Source organism: Bubalus kerabau, chromosome 20 (assembly GCF_029407905.1).
Source record: "Bubalus kerabau isolate K-KA32 ecotype Philippines breed swamp buffalo chromosome 20, PCC_UOA_SB_1v2, whole genome shotgun sequence".
NCBI classification, from domain to species: Eukaryota; Metazoa; Chordata; class Mammalia; order Artiodactyla; family Bovidae; genus Bubalus; species Bubalus kerabau.
Genome location: NC_073643.1, coordinates 18,127,659 through 18,146,316, shown reverse-complemented (window position 1 = coordinate 18,146,316; position 18,658 = coordinate 18,127,659). Strand labels below are relative to the sequence as shown.

The 18,658-nt window shown below is 38.8% G+C and overlaps 1 protein-coding gene across 3 annotated transcripts; it reads right to left on the bottom strand.

Annotated features, from left to right (window-relative positions):
- Nucleotides 1-564: 564 nt before the first annotated feature.
- ZNF197 (zinc finger protein 197) lies at nucleotides 565-17,523 on the bottom strand. 3 transcript variants are annotated; one of them, XM_055556949.1, is made up of 6 exons: nucleotides 17,324-17,523; nucleotides 12,129-12,607; nucleotides 10,775-10,937; nucleotides 10,314-10,405; nucleotides 9,906-10,032; nucleotides 565-3,249 (listed from the first exon to the last, which is right to left on the bottom strand). In XM_055556949.1, exons 2-6 carry the CDS (start codon nucleotides 12,525-12,527, stop codon nucleotides 905-907), a joined length of 3,126 nt encoding a protein of 1,041 aa, XP_055412924.1. In that variant the 5' UTR covers nucleotides 12,528-12,607; nucleotides 17,324-17,523; the 3' UTR covers nucleotides 565-904. The 3 variants fall into 3 exon arrangements, with proteins under 3 accessions (XP_055412924.1, XP_055412925.1, XP_055412927.1); XM_055556950.1 differs by lacking the exon at nucleotides 17,324-17,523 and adding an exon at nucleotides 15,465-15,654; XM_055556952.1 differs by lacking the exons at nucleotides 12,129-12,607; nucleotides 17,324-17,523 and adding an exon at nucleotides 11,060-12,107.
- Between the last annotated feature and the right edge of the window lie 1,135 nt (nucleotides 17,524-18,658).

The following is an 18,658-nucleotide window of genomic DNA, read 5'->3' as shown; positions in this document are numbered from 1 at the left end:
ATTTTTTTTTTTCCATAAAAACAAACTAGGTATATTATATATTATCTCCCTTAAACATTTAAAAAGCTGTTTTTAAAGTTTTTTTAGAGTACTAAATTCCAAAGTTAACCATCCACCATACTTCCTTACTATAAAAATTAAACTTTTGAGGTTCATGAAGTCCTAATATTAACTTGATGAACAAACACTACATTATGCCATTTTCCCGATTTTGACCATATCTCTTTTATCCAATTTTATTGACAATTAAATTATTTCATAAAGTACTGTCACATGATCCTTTTACTAAATGCTCAAAACAATTCTATGAAGTAGGGGTTATGCCAGTATTTGACTGACAGAGAAACTGAGACTTAGAGACTGACTTAATAACATCACAGAGCTCGTAAGTGAAAGAGCCAGGATCCAAACCTAGGTTTTCAGATTCCAAATCCAGTGTACTTAAATTGCCCTCAAAGAGCAGTCCTACCCACCCAACTTCATGTTTTGTATGTCTTAATCACACTGTCTGTATAGACATTCTCTAGCAGTGATACTATCTTTAAGATGTACCAAATATACGTATCTTTTCAAAACATACTTTTTAATACAAAGATATTTTTGCTATCATTTACAACATCTTCATTATATCTTATAAATCATAATTCAGTTTCTTCAGAATCTTTAAGTGCTTCAAGGTCCTTTTCTAGGTTCATAAGAAATGATTTGGAACAGAGTATCTTTTAACTAGAATTTGGCTTATGTTTTCATAGTCTTCAAAGTCTAGATTAACTTTCTGCCTCATGTAACACACTTGTCTACAAAAGGGTCAATCATGACTTTTTTTTCCTTATAAAAACCCTATGCTGCCATTTATCCAACAGTCACTTAGAGAGGCAGGGATGCTATTCTATTTTACACAATACTAGATTTTCTGAATCTTGATCTTGGACTCATTGGCATTTTGGACCCAAGAGAATTTGGACCCAAGAGAATAGGACCCAAAATCCTCCAAAGAATGGATTTTTCGTTGAAGATGAAGGTTTGAAGTCTGAGAGAATTCTTTTTCAGACTCATCACATTCACAGTTTTTTTCATCTGTATGAATTTTCTGATGTACAGTCAGGTTTTTTCTTTGCCTAAAAACTTTACTACAGTCATTACACCCATATGGTTTCTCTCCTGTGTGGATTCTCTGGTGGCCAACTAAATTCCTCTTAGAAGTAAAAGATTTTCTACACTTTTCACATTCATATGGTTTTTCCCCAGTGTGCATTCTCTGATGTACAACAAGGTTTTTGTTCTGACTAAAGTCTTTTCCACACTCACTACATTTATAAGGTTTTTCTCCAGTATGGATTCTTTGATGGACCATAAGATTTCTACTAGAGGTAAGCACTTTTCTACATACATGACATTCATAGGTTTTTTCTCCACTGTGAATTCTTTGATGCTCAATAAGATTTCTATTGTAAGTAAAGCCCTTCCCACACTCATTACATGCATAAGGCTTCTCACCAGTGTGGATTCTCTGATGGGCTATCAGGTTTGAGCGGTAACTGAAGACTTTCCCACAGTCATTACATTTATAAGATTTTTCTCTTGTGTGAATCCTCTGATGTCCAATGAGGCTTTTCTTCAGAATGAAGCATTTACCACACTCATTACACTCATATGGTTTCTCACCACTGTGGATTCTCTTATGTTCAATGAGGTTTCTGTTAGAACTGAAAGCTCTTCCACATTCATTGCATTCAAAAGGCTTTTCCCCGGTGTGGATTCTCCGATGTACGAGCAGGCTTGAATTGTAACTGAAAGCCTTCCCACAATCCTCACATTTGTAGGCCTTCTCTTGTGTATGGAGCTTCTGATGGACCATGAAACTTTTGCTCATAATGAAGGTTTTCCCGCACTCTCGACATTCATAGGGCTTCTCCCCATTGTGGAGTCTCTCATGGTCAATGAGGTTTCTGTTAGAACCAAAGACTTTGCCACAGTCTTTACATTCATAGAGATTCTCTCCAGTGTGGAACCTCTGATGTAAAATGAGGCTCTTTTTCAGAATGAAAACTTTCCCACATTCATTACATTCGTAGGGCTTCTCCCCATTGTGGAGTCTCTGATGGTCAAAAAGGTAAGCACTCTGAGTGAAGGCTTTCCCACATTCAGTACATTTATAAGGCTTCTCTCTGCTATGCATCCTCTTATGGTCAATGAGACTTGACTTAGAAGTGAAAATCTTCCCACATTTTTTACAACCAAAAGTCTTCTTTTCTGTGTGAACTCTCTGGTGTAGGAGGAGGCTTTTGCTTCGAATGAAAACTTTTCCACATTCTTTACATTTATATGGGTTCTCTGTACTGTGGAGCCGCTGATGGTCAACCAGGTAAGTGGTCTGGGCAAAAGTTTTTCCACATTCATCACATTTATAGGGTTTTTCGCCAGAGTGGATTCTCTGGTGCAGAATGAGGCTCTTCTTCAGAATGAAAGCTTTCTGACACTTGTTACATTTATAAGGTTCTTCTCCTTTGTGGAGCCTCTGGTGATCAATGAGGTAAGCATTCTGAGAAAAAACTTTGCCACACTCATTACATTTATAAGGTCTCTCCCCAGAATGGCGTCTTAGATGTATAATAAGGCCTGAGTGCCTATAGAAGCCCTTTCCACACTCCTTACATTTATAAGGTTTCTCCCCAGTGTGGATTCTCTGATGGTTTAGAAGGTAAGCGCTCTGAGAGAAGGCTTTCCCACATTCATTACATTTATAAGGTTTCTCGCCAGAATGGTTTCGTAAATGCATTAAAAGGCTTGAGCGCTGAATAAAGCCTTTTCCACACTCCTTACATTTATGAGGTTTCTCCCCAGTGTGGATCCTCCGATGATTTATAAGATGGGAGATTTTATTGAAATGTTTACAACACATATCACATTTATACAGCTTCTTTCCTTCAGCACCTATTAAACTTTCAGAAAAAGCTGAATCTGAAGCCAAGCTTTCTTCAAATTCCTTCCACTTTTGGCCTCGTTTTTCTGGCGGAGTCCTTTTTTTCTTGTCTCGTTCACATAGGGAACCTTTCTTCAGTGTATCTCTTTCCCTTGCTTCATTTCTCCACTGACTTGAAAAAATTTGCCATTCACACTCTTCCTCAAAGTCAAGAAGATGCGGAACACCTCCTTGAAATCTTTTTGATATTCCTCTCTGAGAATCTGCTCTTTGAGATATGTTCAACTTGGATGTCACCTCCTCGTTCTCAGTCATGGTCTCCCATTCTGGTAAAAGAAATTAAAAATGCAAATATTACCATATCCCTGTGTCAGCAACAACAAGATCTTCAAAAGACTTTAAAACAACTAGAAGGATACTTTTACATGCACACAAAAAGGAAAAGCTTTTCATTAAATGGGAGTACAAAGCAGAATGCTACACTGACAGAATGTTATAAATGGATTAACACGGAATTCATTCTGAGATACTTCTAAGCTTGTTGACTTCAGGGAGCAGATGGAAACATAGAAAGGATGTTGAAAAAACAGATGTAAGAAGAAATAGAGAAGGATCTTAATACAGGTGGTTCACGTATAAGCTCATGAAGCTGGATGGGGCTTATAAAGAACTATCTTTTTTTTTTTTTTTCTTCTTCATGCTAAGAAGATGGAAACTCTCAAAGAAAGAAAATATACCTAAAAACTCTGAAGGCCATCTTTAGCTTTTGAAGAGTCAAGTGCATCAACATTTTTCAATTTCTTGAAAGTAATTAATCTACAGGGAAAAAATCTATTAAAAAGCCACTTAACACCTCGAATTCTTCTTTTAAAATTGAGAAATGAAATTTTAAAAATAATTTCACAAAAAATCAGGTCTACATTAGACTCCATCATGTAGTTATATATAAAAAATACTGAATGAAAAGAAAAAATATAGAGACATTAAAAACTATGAAAACATCTATAAAATAATGAGGCTAAACTAGTTAACCTCTTTATGACTCTAATATTCTCAAATATTTTAAAATATCAAATGATGCATATTTTAAATGTTTTGGAAACTCATTTTCACCATCCAAATGTGAGAAAAATTATGAACTAGTTCCCCAAATTATCTAATAAATAAAATTATATAAATAATAATAACATTATCTTCTATTTGAGTATAAAAACAATATTCTTCTACCTAAATAGAGAGAAAATACATAGGAAAGGAGTGTTAACGGACTGGTTTTACAATTTAAGCAGAATGCTGGTTGAAAGGAAAGTTTTCTTTCTTTAAGGAAGTAGAAGCATTTTAAAAAGTAGAAGTGTTGCAAGTGGTTAAACAGAAATGGAAAATGGTTAAGAAATGAAGGACTCATATATACACTAGCTAATTAGCTGGATAAATGAAATTTTAGTATAGAAATCAGACTATGTGTGGGCCTAAAGAGCTTTAAGGGACTTGGGAAAAAAAATATCAGAATGATAGAGGGAGCTGATTATTTTCTGCAATCTTTGGTTAAGCAGGCAAGAAAAAGACAGGATTCCCTACCTCCAATCCTCCCCAGTCCTCTAATCCATGTCCATTCCATTGCTAATTATCTTTCCAATACGTATATTTGATCATATCACTCACCTGCTCAAAACAAACAATGCTTCATTGCCTATAGGTAATGCACAAATGACAAGAACAGCCCAAGAGATGCTATCCTCCACTATCTGTTACTTTTCTGGCTTAACTTCTTATTAGTACCCTTTATGCCTATAGACTCTCAGAGAAGGCAACGGCACCCCACTCCAGTACTCTTGCCTGGAAAATCCCATGGATGGAGGAGCCTGGTAGGCTGCAGTCCATGAGGTCGCTAAGAGTCAGCTACGACTGAACGGTTTCACTTTCACTTTTCACTCTCATGCATTGGAGAAGGAAATAGCAACCCAGTCCAGTGTTCTTGCCTGGAGAATCCCAGGGATGGGGAAGCCTGGTGGGGTGCTGTCTATGGGGTCACACAGAGCTGGACATGACTGAAGTGACTTAGCAGCAGCAGCAGTATGCCTATAGACTCTAGGCATGGAAAACTATGTACAGATGCCCAAACATGTCATGTTTTTGCTTGCTTCCTTATCACTGCCCATGCCCCTTTCTCTTCCTGAATTTGCTCTTCCTCTTCTCAATTTGTTACCTGCCCAAACTTACAGGCTTAAAAACTAAGTACAGAAGTTACCCCCATTGGAATTACCACTGATCTTACAGGAAAAAAAAAAGTTTAAGGGAATACCATGAATGATTCTGTGCCAACTGAGCAACTTAAGATGGAATGGTCAAAAAAAAAAAAAAAATGAAATGACCAAATTTCTAGAAAGACACAATGTACTAAAATTGACTCGGGATGACACAGAAAATCTGAATAGTTCCATAATAAGCAATGAAATACAATCAGTAGACAAAAAACTACCAACAAAGAAAAGCTCAGACCCAAACTGTTTTACTGATGAATTCTACCAAACATTAAAAGAATGAACACCAATTCTTCACACACTCTTCCAATAAACAAAAAAGGTGGAAACACTTCCCAATTAATTCTATTAGGCCAGTATCACCTACATACTAAAAGCAGACAAAGATATGACAAAACTACAAACAACCATATCTTTATGAATAGAGACATAAGAATCCTCAACAGGGGTTTCCTGGTGGTTCAGTAGTAAAGAATCTGCCTGCCAATACAACAGATATGGGTTCAATTCCTGGTCTGGGAAGATACCACATGCTGCAGAAAAACTAAGCCATAGCTACTGAACCTGTGTTCTAGAGTCCAGGAGTCGCAACAGCTGAAGCCTGCATACCCTAGAGCCTGTGCTTTGCAACAAGAGAAGCCACCACCATAAGCCCGTGAACTGTAACTGAGAGTAGTTCCTGCTCACCACAACTAGAAAAGAGCCCACGCAGCAATGAGGAACCAGCACAGCCAAATAAGTAAAATAAAAGCAAAAAAAAAAAAAAAAAAGAATCTCACCAAATATTAGCTGACTCCAGCAACACATAAAAAGAATTCTACACCATGACCAAGTGAGATTTATCACAGGAAGGCAAATATAGGTATAACATCAGATAATCAATTAATGTAATACATCATTGTGCTTAGCACCAAAGAATTGATGCTTTTGAACTGTGGTGTTAGATAAGACTTTTGAGAGTCCCTTGGACTGCAAAAAGATCCAACCAGTCCATCCTCAAGGAGATCAGTCCTGAGTGTTCATTGGAAGGGCTGATGCTAAAGCTGAAACTCCAATACTTTGGCCACCTGATGTGAAGAACTGACTCATTTGAAAAGACCCTGATGCTGGGAAAGATTGAAGGCTAGAGGAGAAGGGGATGACAGAGGAGGTGGTTGTATGGCATCACCGACTCAATGGACATGAGTCTGGGTAAACTCTGGAAGTTGGTGATGGACAGGGAGGCCTGGCATGACACAGTCTATGGGGTTGCAATGAGCTGGACACGACTGAGCGACTAAACTGAACTGAACTGAAAGAAGCAACCAAAAAACTACCCTAACTAAGTAGGTTCAGCAAGGTTGTAGGATAAATATTAATATACAAAAGCAGTGTATTTCTGTACCATAGCACTGAACAATAAAAAAAAAGAAAATTAAGAAATCATATTAATATCATCTGGGATTTCACTGGCAGTCCAGTGGTTAGGATTTGGTGTTTTTACTGCTGGGGCTCAGGTTCAACCTCTGGGTGGGGAACTAAGATCCCACAAGTGGTATAGCCCCTTCCCCACAAAAAAGTCACTTACCTCTGTAATCTTTCTCTAAACCACCCACCTCTCCTCCTACTCTCCCAGTGCTCTCATCATACCAAGCTCCTATGTGCTCCCACACTCATGCATACTTTTATTATATAGCATTTGTTACACTGTATTGTATTTATTTTTGTAAAAGTCTGTCAATTCAACTCGAATGTACTTTAAGGCAGGGATTAAGCTTGATGTGTGAGATACTTAATATTTCTTGAATAAGTGCCTTTAAAATCTATTCCAATTTCTTAAATGAACATTTATATTCTTTTACATATTGAAGAAGTATGTGCAAGCTATCTGGGAGTTTGCTCTTTTTGGCTTTGCTGGGTCTTCACTGCTGCTTGGACTTTTCTCTAGTCGTAGCAAGCAGGGGCTAATCTCTACTTGCAGTGTGTGGGCTTCTCATTGTGGTGGCTTCTCTTGTTGCAGAGCATGGGCTCTAGGGCATGTGGGCTTCAGTAGCTGTGGCTCCCAGGCTCCAGAGCACAGGCTCAATAGTGATGGCACACTACCTTAGTTGCTCTGCAGCAAATGAGATCTTCCCAGACCAGGGATCAAACCCACATCTTCTGCATTGGCAGATGGATCCTTTACCACAGAGCCAACAGGGAAGCCTTGAAGTCTGCTTTTCTACCAGCTTATCAATGCACAGAAACTGAGTACATAAAACTGTCAAATTTGATAGTGTCACAGTCTACTCCGAGGTCAGAACACCATGGGCTACGCAGTACTTTATCTGAGGAAATTTGGTTGTTCCCAAATTTTAATCATTGTCAATTTTTTGCTGGGACTGTCTTTAGACTTATAACTTATTTTCCCTCTTTCTGAACCATTTCCTTAAGGTATCCTCCTCAAATTAGAACTACTAGGTCAAAGAACATAAGTACTTTGGTATCTGCTTGCCCAAAGCCCCAACAACACTGCAGTTAGAGCATATCTTACTTATTAAAGTTGATTCAAACTTCTCTTTCCTCAAAGAGCTAGAATAAATAAGGAATTCTATTTTATTATTTTTTAAGTTTAACCTTTATTTAGACCCATCTGGAATTTATTTTGGGTTACAGCATAAGCTATGGATCCCTGGTGAGTGTTTTTCATAAAATTAATTAACCCATCAAACATGTTTTAAAATTTCTAAAAAGAAAGATGGGTTCTATAGTAAATCACATTAGAACTACTGAAAATCACTTGGATTAAACAAAAAAGAGAGCAAACAAATTGGATTCCTAGGTCATTCTGCATAAATATAAAAATGAAACAATGAAAATGCCTGAATAAAATACATGTGATTTAAAAAATAGTATTTTATGGAGAAAGACACCATAAAGGAAAATATTGCTGTTTGAAAGATTTTCTAAGACTTAAACTCATAACAAGCACAGAAAGGCAAACAAATAGGAAAATGTACAACATGTGACAAAGGGTTACCAGTTCTAATAAACAAAAGAAATATGTAGAAAGGATATGAATAAACATAAAATAACAATAAACATAATAATACTAATAATCAAAGAAATGAAAAAAAAAATCCCAAAGGATAGGATTGTTCATCTACCTAGCAAAGATTTAAAAGTGACCAAATCACAAGCACATACAGGGGAAATAGGCCCTCTTGGGCTCTTTGTGTGGATGTATAAATTGGTAGATCACTGATAGAAAGCAGTTTAGGAATATATATCCAAATATCAAATCTACAAAATATTTGACCATCACACCACAGCTGAGATACTAACAGACATACTAAAAGACATATCCTTAGAGATACTAAAAGACATATCCTCATAAATGTAAAAATATACAGTATAAATTACTATGAACAATAAAAAAATTTACTAAGGTTGCTAATTAAAAAATTAACATATAAAAACTAAATATTTTCATGTATGAAAACTGATCAACTAGAAAATATCAGAAAAGATTCCTATTCCAAAGAGTCAATGTAACCAGAATTATGTAAGATCTACCTGAAGGTACTTTTAAAACAGGCCTGAAACAGACAAAGGCAGCATGAACAAATGTAATGATATATAATGTTCTTGAATAAAAATTCAGTATCATAAAGCTGCCAATGTAAAGAATGATACTCAGACAATGAAATATAAAGCTACCTCCTTCATGGCCTTTTCTAACTCCCAGAAATGGTACTGGTTGCTTTGTCTTCTCCATTTCCATCTCAAGAGACTTACGCCACTCTAATTCCAATTATTTCACTCTGCCTTGTTTATTTTTTCTGTATTCATCTCCCAAATCATGCTACTTAAGGGAAGAATCACATCATTCCCATAGTTGCCATTACAGAGCAGCATGTACATGTTTAATGTTTGTCAGAAACATAAATGACTAACAGGTTTTTAAAAAATACTCTTGTTACTAATCAAAGAAATACACTTCAGAATATATATTATAACTTAAAAAAATTATATTAACAACAATTTAAAAGAGTGGGACTACTCAGCTTCAATGAAGGCAGAGCCAAAGGAGTGGTTCTTGTGTACAGCTGGTAAGAGCAGAGAAGACTGACATCAATATGGAAAGCAATTTGGCAGTAAGAAGCAAGAGCCTTAAAATAATTAATTTAGGCCTAGTGTTCTACTTCTAAAAAATAATGAGAAATTAAAAATAAAAAGAAACATTAGGCATAGAGAAAGAATATTATTATAGTAATTATCTAAAATACAGAAATGGCTAACTAAATTATGATACAAATTATCCAGCCAATATAGATAACATTTGCAAAGAATATGTGAAAATACGAGTTGAGGTAAATGCAAAGAAAGCAAGCTATAAAACTGTACATATTCACAGACACACACTCTCAAAACAATGTAAAAAAAAAAACAAAACAAAAAACTCTCCAATACATAGAAAAAGCCAGAAAGGTAAAATATCAAAATTTTGAGGGTAGTTGTTTGTAAAGAGTTGGTTTGAAAAATTTTTTCCTTCAAGTATTTTTCAAAATAAGTATGCTATGCTATGTTCATAACTACCATAGCAAAAAGTTCCACAAAAGCTGGGACTTCCCTGGTGGTCCAGTGGTTAAGAATCTGCAATTACACTGCAGGGAGTCATAGGGGTGTAAAAAGAAAAAAAAAGAAAATAAACAAAAGCTGATGAAGTAAAGGTACAAATTATGGGAAGAAAGGGTCCTTACCTAAGGAAGTCACATTTCCATAATTCTCCAGCATCACATCCCAGTACAAGGCCCTCTGAACTGGGCTCAAACATGCCCATTCTTCTGAAGTGAAGCATACTGATACCTCCTCAAACATCACCAATTCCTGAAATGACAGGTATGTGTGAGATTATCCATGCCCAGGAAGCTCCTCTACTGAAGGGTTCCTTTCACTTTTGGGGACGAGACATGTTATGAGGGCATGAGGTGGGATATGAGAGAGACACAGGAGATCCCACATGAACTCTGCCCTTCAATAGCAGGGACCTTGATTCAAAGATGGAAGCTGACTGGACACCCAAGCACTAGGATGAGCGAGTGTACGTTTGAGCCACAATTAGGTAGTGCAGATAGGGCCTTTGGAAGAAAAGAGGTAGCAAATCTTACCTGGGGCTGGGCTGTCAAGAGCATGAGAGCCATTAATTGGTTTCTGGGGTTCTCTTCCTGGGAAAGGGCAGAAGCCTCAGGGGCAGGAGAATCTGAAGAAGGAGAAAAAGCTGCATATGAGGTAACTGTCATTCTTGTCCAAATCCAGTAAGTTTATCTTCTATAAAATAGGAGTTCAGAAAGACACGTAACAACCAGAACTAGGCAATAATGGCTAGAAAATGACACACAAATCTTTTCTGACCCCCATGTACAGGGCTAGAAAAGTGTAAAAACTAGTAATAAGAATGGATAAAGGGTCAGAGGGACCCAAGCAATGACATGAGGGAGAAAAGAAAAGAATTTGGTATCTTAAGGGACTCATAGAACGGCAGAAGAGGAAGTCGCTATCTGGGAGTAGGGAGGTGAGACCCAGCAAGAGTCCTGAGGATGTCCAAAGCCAGACCCACAGAGTAAGTTACCATGTTGAGGATCCTGGAGCAAGCCAAACACCACTGGGTCAGTAAGAGAATTTGAGCGAATTTCAGCTGATCTGTGGCTGCCAGTGGGTGCATGAGGAAGTGCTATTCCTGGAGTACTCAGACCCTCCTGGAGAGTGTCCTGGTCCTGGACAAAGGCTGGAACCTGGGAACAAGCAGAACGCAATAAGCTGACTCTTCGTGTACCTCCAGCAAATGAACTCACCTAACCACCATGGACCTCTTTCTGCCCATATAGTCTAGAACTGTGAGATGAGAGTGACCCACCTCAAATATGGAGCATCAAAACAGCAGGAAAGCTTTGCCTTGAGAACAATGGAGCTGCCCTCTAGCCCCACTCATGGTACTGGTGACCTTTCCCAGAGGAGACTGAACAGAACGGTAGAAACAGAAGCCAGACCTGGGTGTGGGTTAAGGAGGGAATGGGAAGTAACAAGCAATTAAGAGCTTCAGACTTAATCTACAAGTCTTCAGCTTCAGGTTTAATCTAAAACACTGGGTTCTACTTATTCACAACTTTTCTCATCCCCTCCTGCTCCAATAGAAGGAACACTAGAAGTCTAGACATCTGGTTTTGCTGCTAACTAGATGTCTCACAAAGGCAATGCAGTGAACCTTTTATTGCCTCCATTTTTTATCCCTTGAATGAGAACAATGGCTTAGTGATTAGTAACGAAAAACACAGCTCTAAAATTCCTCATTTTAATGATTAAAACAAACAAGCCCATCCTTGATATCCCTCCCAAATTATATTTCAGACTTTTCATATAGAAATGTTTCTAGTGGGCTCCAGATCGACAGAAAGAGATCTGACACATACTAGAAACCATGTTAAGATCCCAATTTAATAGCCAAGGATATAAAATCTTATCAGAGGCAAATATCTCAACCCAATCTCTTGTCTCACACAGTCCCCAGCAGGGGAACACATGGAGTGGTCTTTCCAGATCTAGAAAGCATCATTCTTGCTCTTCACAACTTTTCATACTCCAGGTTTACAACACCAACCCAAACAGACTTTACAAACAATATACTTGCTTCTGTTTAGAGGAGCTCTTAGGAACATTATGCTCTTCAGATTCTTGAATAAAATTCAGAATTAGCAAGCATCACCCAGGGAGATAAAGCAGAGTCAATGCTCTGTGTTGATTTTGAATTGGTACAAAGATCCCAACCCTAAATCCATTTCTCCAGACAGATATTCTATGATCTGAAGAGCTCATGAACCTGTTTTAATTAGCATAAGGGTTGCTGCTGTGTTACTGTTAATGAAAATCAGAGAATCATTTTCTATCCCAGCCTGTCCTGGGCCTACTCCCCACTTTCCCTTTCTCACTTTTAATGTTGGTCCATCAAGGTCTTTCTGCAGCTCTTCTACCAGGGCCACGGCCTCCTCACCACTCCCGGGCCGATGGATCTGCACCCAGGTCCGTATCTCTCCAGGCAGGATGCTCAGGAATTGCTCCAGCACCAGCAGCTCCAAGATCTGGGCCTTGGTGCGTGCTTCCGGCCTCAGCCACCGGCGACAGAGCTCCCGGAGCCGGCTCAGTGCCTCCTGGGGTCCAGATGTCTCATGATAACGTAACTGTCTAAAGTGCAGGTGGGAGGTCTCCCAAACAGTGGAGCTACTCCCTTGGAAGCTGGTTCCCCACTTCCAGGTATCATCCTTCCCTTTAACAAGGCCCTCTTGTCGCAGAGCATTGTGGGCCCAATTTTCCCTTGTCATTGTTGCCATTTAAGACAGGTTCCTCTCCAGGGTCCCTCAATCCTTGCTTGACTTTTTCCTTAGAGCTTGAAGAACATCATCTATAAGACCTAAAGAAATCATTGTTAAAGTTAACCCAGAGACACAATCAGATTTTCTGCACCCCAATTAGCCCCCAGTAATGAAGAAACCTTGCTGAATGCAGAGTTCTAGATTCTGGGCAGTTTCTCTTTTGACAGAAGCCCCAGCCCAAGGCTCTAGGGACATTAATATTCATGTTATCCAGATCACTGCTGATATCAAAACATGAAATTCCTTTTTTTATTGCCATGAGGCATGTGGGATCTGAGTTCTGCAACAAGGGACTGAACTTGCACCCCCTGAATTGGAAGCCCAGAGTCTTAACAACTGGACCACCATGGAAGTCCAATATCAAATATCCTTTAATCATTATTTTTAAGAGTGTATCAATCCATTCATACTTAAGTAATCCACTGCTGTTGGACATTTAATTATTTATAATTTTCTCCTATTACAAATTAAGCTACAATGACCATCTTTGCTAAAGAATTTTTGGTTACATTTCTACTTATTTCTTCAGGAAAAATCCCCAGAAAAGAAATTGTTTAACAGAAACATAGGAATAGTTTACACTTTTAAGGCTGTAACAGTTACATCACTATCAGTGACAGATCTGAATGCCCCATTAATTTTATTTAACATGTGGACCCTTAAAGTTCATGCTTATAACAGAGCAGAGGAGAGCAAAATAAAATATAATCACAATACAAAGTACAAGTACAATTAACAGGAGGACAAACAAGCACAGTAAAAATTCATGGAGGTAATTTTGGGTTGGGCTTTAAAGAAAAAAAGATCACTGGAATATTAGGAAAGCCATTCCAGGAAGAAACTAATTTCTAAAGCAAGGGAGTGACAACACATATAGCTCTGTTAGAAATGTTCTGTGCAAATCAGAGAAAGGAAGAAAACTCTGAGGTAAGGTTGTAGAACTAGAGTGAAGAGGTAAGTAAACAGAAGCAAATTCTAAAGGCTACTAAGAGGTAGCCAGAGGTACCCCAAGTAGCCAGAGTGGCACTGTCATGCCCATTCCATAGGAACTACACTCAGTATCTCAGCATCAAGCTGCCATGGACTTAACCTGTGTCTGTGAGCATCTGTGCTTTAACCAGTTTTACTTTGTACATCTGTTAGCAAGATGTGTTCTAAGGGAACTGCTCCTTTGCTTTACACCACTTAAGCTTATGAAGGTTTCATATGAACACTATTTTCAGATATTAGGGGAAACCTGTAGTCTAAGCAAATAAAGTTCTAAAGTATTAGTAGGGATAGAACACTTGAAAAAAGAAACTGAGCAGTTCTTTGGTCACTGATCTGGTGGTGATGGAAAGGAATTTTTAAAAACTATTTATATCCCATGCTCACAGCTAGAAAGAGTACTGTCAAAATTCCAGTTCTTCTCAACTTTATCTATAGAGTCAATGCAACTCCAATAACTCACCAAGCTATTTTGTAGATATCAACAAACTGATTCTAAAGTTCACCTGGAGAGGCTACAGACCCAGAATAACTAACATAATACTGAAGGACTTCCTCCTCAGTATCGTGAAGTTGAGGGACTGACACTACCCAATACTACCCAGAGTTGAGGGACTGACACTACCTAACATCAAGACTTCCTAAAAAGTTACAGTTATGAAGACAGTGCAGTATTGGCAAAGTGCAGACAAATCAATGAAACAGAATGAAAAGTCCAGAAATAGACCCACATGAATAGAGTCAACTGATCTTTGATAGAATTAAGGTAATACGATGGAACAAAGATAGTCTTTTCAGCAAATGGTGCTTTAAGGTAATACGATGGAACAAAGATAGTCTTTTTGGCAAATGGTGTTGGTACAACCAGATATTCACATGCAAAAAAAAAAAAAATCAATCTAGACACAAACTTTACAAATTTCACAAAAATTAACCCAAAATGGATCAGAGACCTAAATATAAAATACAGAACTATAAAAATCCTGGAAGATAACCTAGGAGAAAATCTAGATGACCTTGGGCATGGTGACAGCTTTTTAGATACATTCAAAAGGCATGATCCTTGAAAGAATAGGTAGACTTCATTAAAATTCAAAAATTCTGCTCTGGAAAAAGCAATGTCAAGAATGAGAAGACAACCCGTAGACTGAAAGAAAATACTTGCAAAAGACACAAATACTTGATAAAAGCCTAATATCCTTCCTTTGTATATTTCATACAAAGAACTCTTAAAACTCAACAATTAAGAAAACAAACAACTCAATTAACATATGCCCATGTGGGCTTCTCCGGTGATTTAGTGGTTAAGAATCCACCTGCCAATGCAGGGGACACAGGTTCAATTCTTGGCCCAGGAAGACACCATATGCTGAGGAGCAACTAAGCCCTTGCACCACAACTACAGAGGCCACGCACATAGAGCCCCTCCTCCACAACAAGCCAAGCAACCAAAATGAGAAGTCTGCATACCACAATGAAGAGTAGCTCTGACTTGCCTGAACTAGAGAAAGCCTGAGCACAGCAACAAAGACCCAGCACAGTCAAAAATAAATAAATCTTTTTTTTTTTAATGACCCAAAGGGGAATTCCCTGGCAGTCCAGTGATGAGGACTTGTAGCTTCCACTAAAGACCTAAACAAACACCTCGCCAAAGAAGATATACAGATTTCAAATAACTGCATGAAAATATGCTCTGCATCATATATGTCATCAGGGAAATGCAAGTTAAAACAATGAAATACCATTACATACCTATTAGAATGGCCAAAGTCTAGAACACTGGCAACACCAAACGCTGGTGAAGATGTGGGACAACAGAAATTGTCATTCATTGGTAGGAATGCAAAATAGTACAGCCACTATGGAAGACAGTTTGGCCCTTTCTTACAAAACTAAACATACTCTTACCATAAATTCTAGCAATTGTGCTCTTCAGTATTCATCCAAACGAACTGAAGACATATGTCCACACAAAAACCTGCACGTGGACGTTTTAGCAGCTTTATTCATAACTGTCAACACCAAGAATCAGCCAAGATATTCTTCAATGGGTAAACTGATAAACTGGTACATCCAGATAATAGACTATTATTCAGTGTTAAAAAGAAGCTATCAAGCCATGAAAAAATACAAAGGAAACATAAATGTATGTTACTCAGTGAAAGAAGCTAATCTCAAAGTCCAATATACTTTACAATTCCAACTACATGGCTTCTGGAAAAGGCAAAACTATGAGGGATTTTTTTTTAATTGACCTACAGTTGGTATACATGTTAATTTCTGATGTACAGCAAAGTGATTCAATTATACATATACATTTTTTTATATTCTTTTCCATTAAGGTTTATCACAGGATATTGAATACAGTTCCCTAAGTTATACAGTAGAACCATATAGTTCCCTAAGTTATACAGTAGAACCTTGTTGTTTATCCATTCTATAAATACTAGTTTGCATCTGCTAACCCCAAACTCCCACTCTATCCCTCCAGTGGTGGGGGATGTTGATACTGGAGGAGGCTATGCAAGGGTAGGGTCAAGGGAACATATGAGAAATTTCTGTATTTTCTGCTTAATTTTCCTATGAACCTAAAACTGTTCTAAAAAAAATAGGGTCTACAAATAAAACTTGGGGGGAAAAGACTTCTAAATAATTTTCTACAGTAAATTATCAGAATTTTATTTACTCTTACTTTGCAGAGATACAAATAAGAAATCCTTAAGCATATATTATGCTTGTTTCTCACAAAAGATTTGTAAGCAAAGGTTAAAAAGAACAAAAGAAGTCTCGGAGGAGCTAAACGATTCACTCAAGGCCACTCAACTAGTTCAGTTATGGGAGCAAATTCTGATCTCAGGGATTCTAACCCCAAAAGTACAAAATAACTGCATCTAAGAAAAGACTTCTGAAACCCAAACAACTATTCTAAAGCAATGGTTTCCAAATAACAGTTCATTAAAACAATAACGATACACAGTCACTCACAGGTTGATAATGACCTTTCTTGCAAAAGACAGCATTTACTCACGTACTTAATGTGAAAATACATTCTCTGAGGCAATGGTGATATGCGTGGCCTAAAAGTTTGCTTCTTAAATACCATTACATTACAAAATTTTAAATGGGACTTGGTGTGGGGGGGGGATAAATTGGAAGATTGGAAATGACATATACACACTACTATATATAAAAAAGATAACTACTAAAGACACACTGTATGGCAGAGGTAACTCTAGTCAATACTCTGTAACGGCCTATACAGGAAAAGAATCAAGAGTGCATATATGTATAACAGACTCACTTGGCTGTACACCTAAAACTAACATAAAATTGAAAATCAAGTATACGCCAATAAAATTACAAGGAAAAATGGGAATCCATCCTTCAAGGGGAAAAAAAAAAAAAAAGAATTCTGGGAGCCCCTGCTCCAGGGAAAATCTCAAGCTGTTTCCAGCATCAGCCTCAGAGAAGACTGAGAAAAAAAGCAGAAAGACTTGAGCTGAGAACCTGGCTACTGAGGTCGCTCTTCTCAAAGGGGCAGCACATTCTAGTGACTCGACAGCCAATCCACAGACACAGAGACGCTGTCTTCAGTATATTCCCCAAGCCGCAGCCTAGGCGTCCATCTCAACCAAGCGGTGGAGGGACCGCCCTGAGGGAGAGGAGCAGAGAGGGGCCGGCGCGGGCTGACCTGCCCTGGAGAGCTCAAGCCGCAACCCGGGCCGCCCTCCGCGTTTGCCAACCCGACCCGAGCCCACCCCGCTCACCGGGGTCTCCCGCGGCGGCTCCGGCCTTGGGGACCACCACCTTGGCGCCGGGACGCCAAGAGATGACACGAAAACTGGACGCCACAGCACCTGAAGCCCAGAATAATGGCTGACCCGCGGGTATCGCGACATCCGGTGGCTCACACCACCCCCCAGCTTCGGCTCTCTAGGAAGCCACATCTCTATGGTTCCTAGCTTTCCCAGTGGTGGCAGGAAAGGCGGAGCTCCCGGGCTCTTAGGTCTTCATTCCTCTCAACCAAAGAACAGGTGTGGCTGTATCCCAGAACCCAAGGATGCAGAGGTGAATCACGTGGCCCAGGCCCCCAGGAATCGTGTTGCCTCCTGAAAGAATTGGACCTTTCTGTTTTAATTTGAATTGCAGCTGAGCTTAACAGAGTAATTTCTCAACGTCTGAATGTCTTCGTGACTGAAATATCCAATCTATTTGTGAACCAGAGCAGTTCTCACCATAAATAACATACGTTACAAATGACTTTCTTGTGAATTGACTTGCTGTTATTCAGTCGCTAAGTAGCGTTCAACTCTTTGTGACAGCATGAACTTCCCTGTCCTTCACTATCTCCAAGAGTTTGCTCAAATTCATGTCCATTGAGTCGGTGATGCCATCCAAGTATCTCATCCTTTGTTGTCCCCTTCTCCTCATGCCATCAATCTTTCCCAGAATTAGAGTCTTTTCCAATGAGTTGGCTCTTCACATCCGGTGGCCAAAATATTGGAGCTCTTGCCCAAATGATGAGATAATGGAGCTCTGGTGTTCAATATAAATAAACCTGAAATGAGGATGGAGGGACACTGCCTCCCTGGAATGAGAAAGTCTTTGCAGTTGTCCACCACCCTGAGTAAAGTTAGGTCTGTGTAAAGTGTACTGGAACTCTGCTTCTCTCTTTGATACTTAAATCTTTTAAGTTTGGACTCCTGGAATTGTCACCCTCTATATAAGATGACAGAAAGAGGCTCCAAAAGGGTATTGCAAAAGAGGGAAATGTCACATCCTTGGACCCACAGGAGCCTTTAGGATGGATCACCAAGTGAGGGTCCTTACCTTTGTGCAGGAAAGAATTCAATAGCAAGTCAAAGAAAAGTGAAAGTGTTTTTAGAGAAATTCACACTCCACAGGCCCAAATGTGAACTATCTAGGAAAGTGAGAGCAGCACCAGGGAATGAGGTTGTAGTTTTCATGGGCTAAGTAATTTAATATGCTAACATATGGGAGGAATATTACTACTTCCAGGAATATTGCTATGTCAGGAAGAGGGGGTATTTCCCAGGAGTTGGACCACTGTCCACTTTCTGGCCTTTGATGGTCCATCTCAG

Bases quoted from the DNA above. Each gene is read 5' to 3' on its own strand.
- ZNF197 (XM_055556949.1), bottom strand. From the start codon at position 12,527: ATGGCAACAATGACAAGGGAAAATTGGGCCCACAATGCTCTGCGACAA. The intron at 10,033-10,313 runs GTAAGATTTGCT...CTGTCATTTCAG, and splicing joins TCTTGACAGCCCAGCCCCAG to GAATTGGTGATGTTTGAGGA. The intron at 3,250-9,905 runs GTAAGGACCCTT...TTCTTTTACCAG, and splicing joins TGGAAATGTGACTTCCTTAG to AATGGGAGACCATGACTGAG.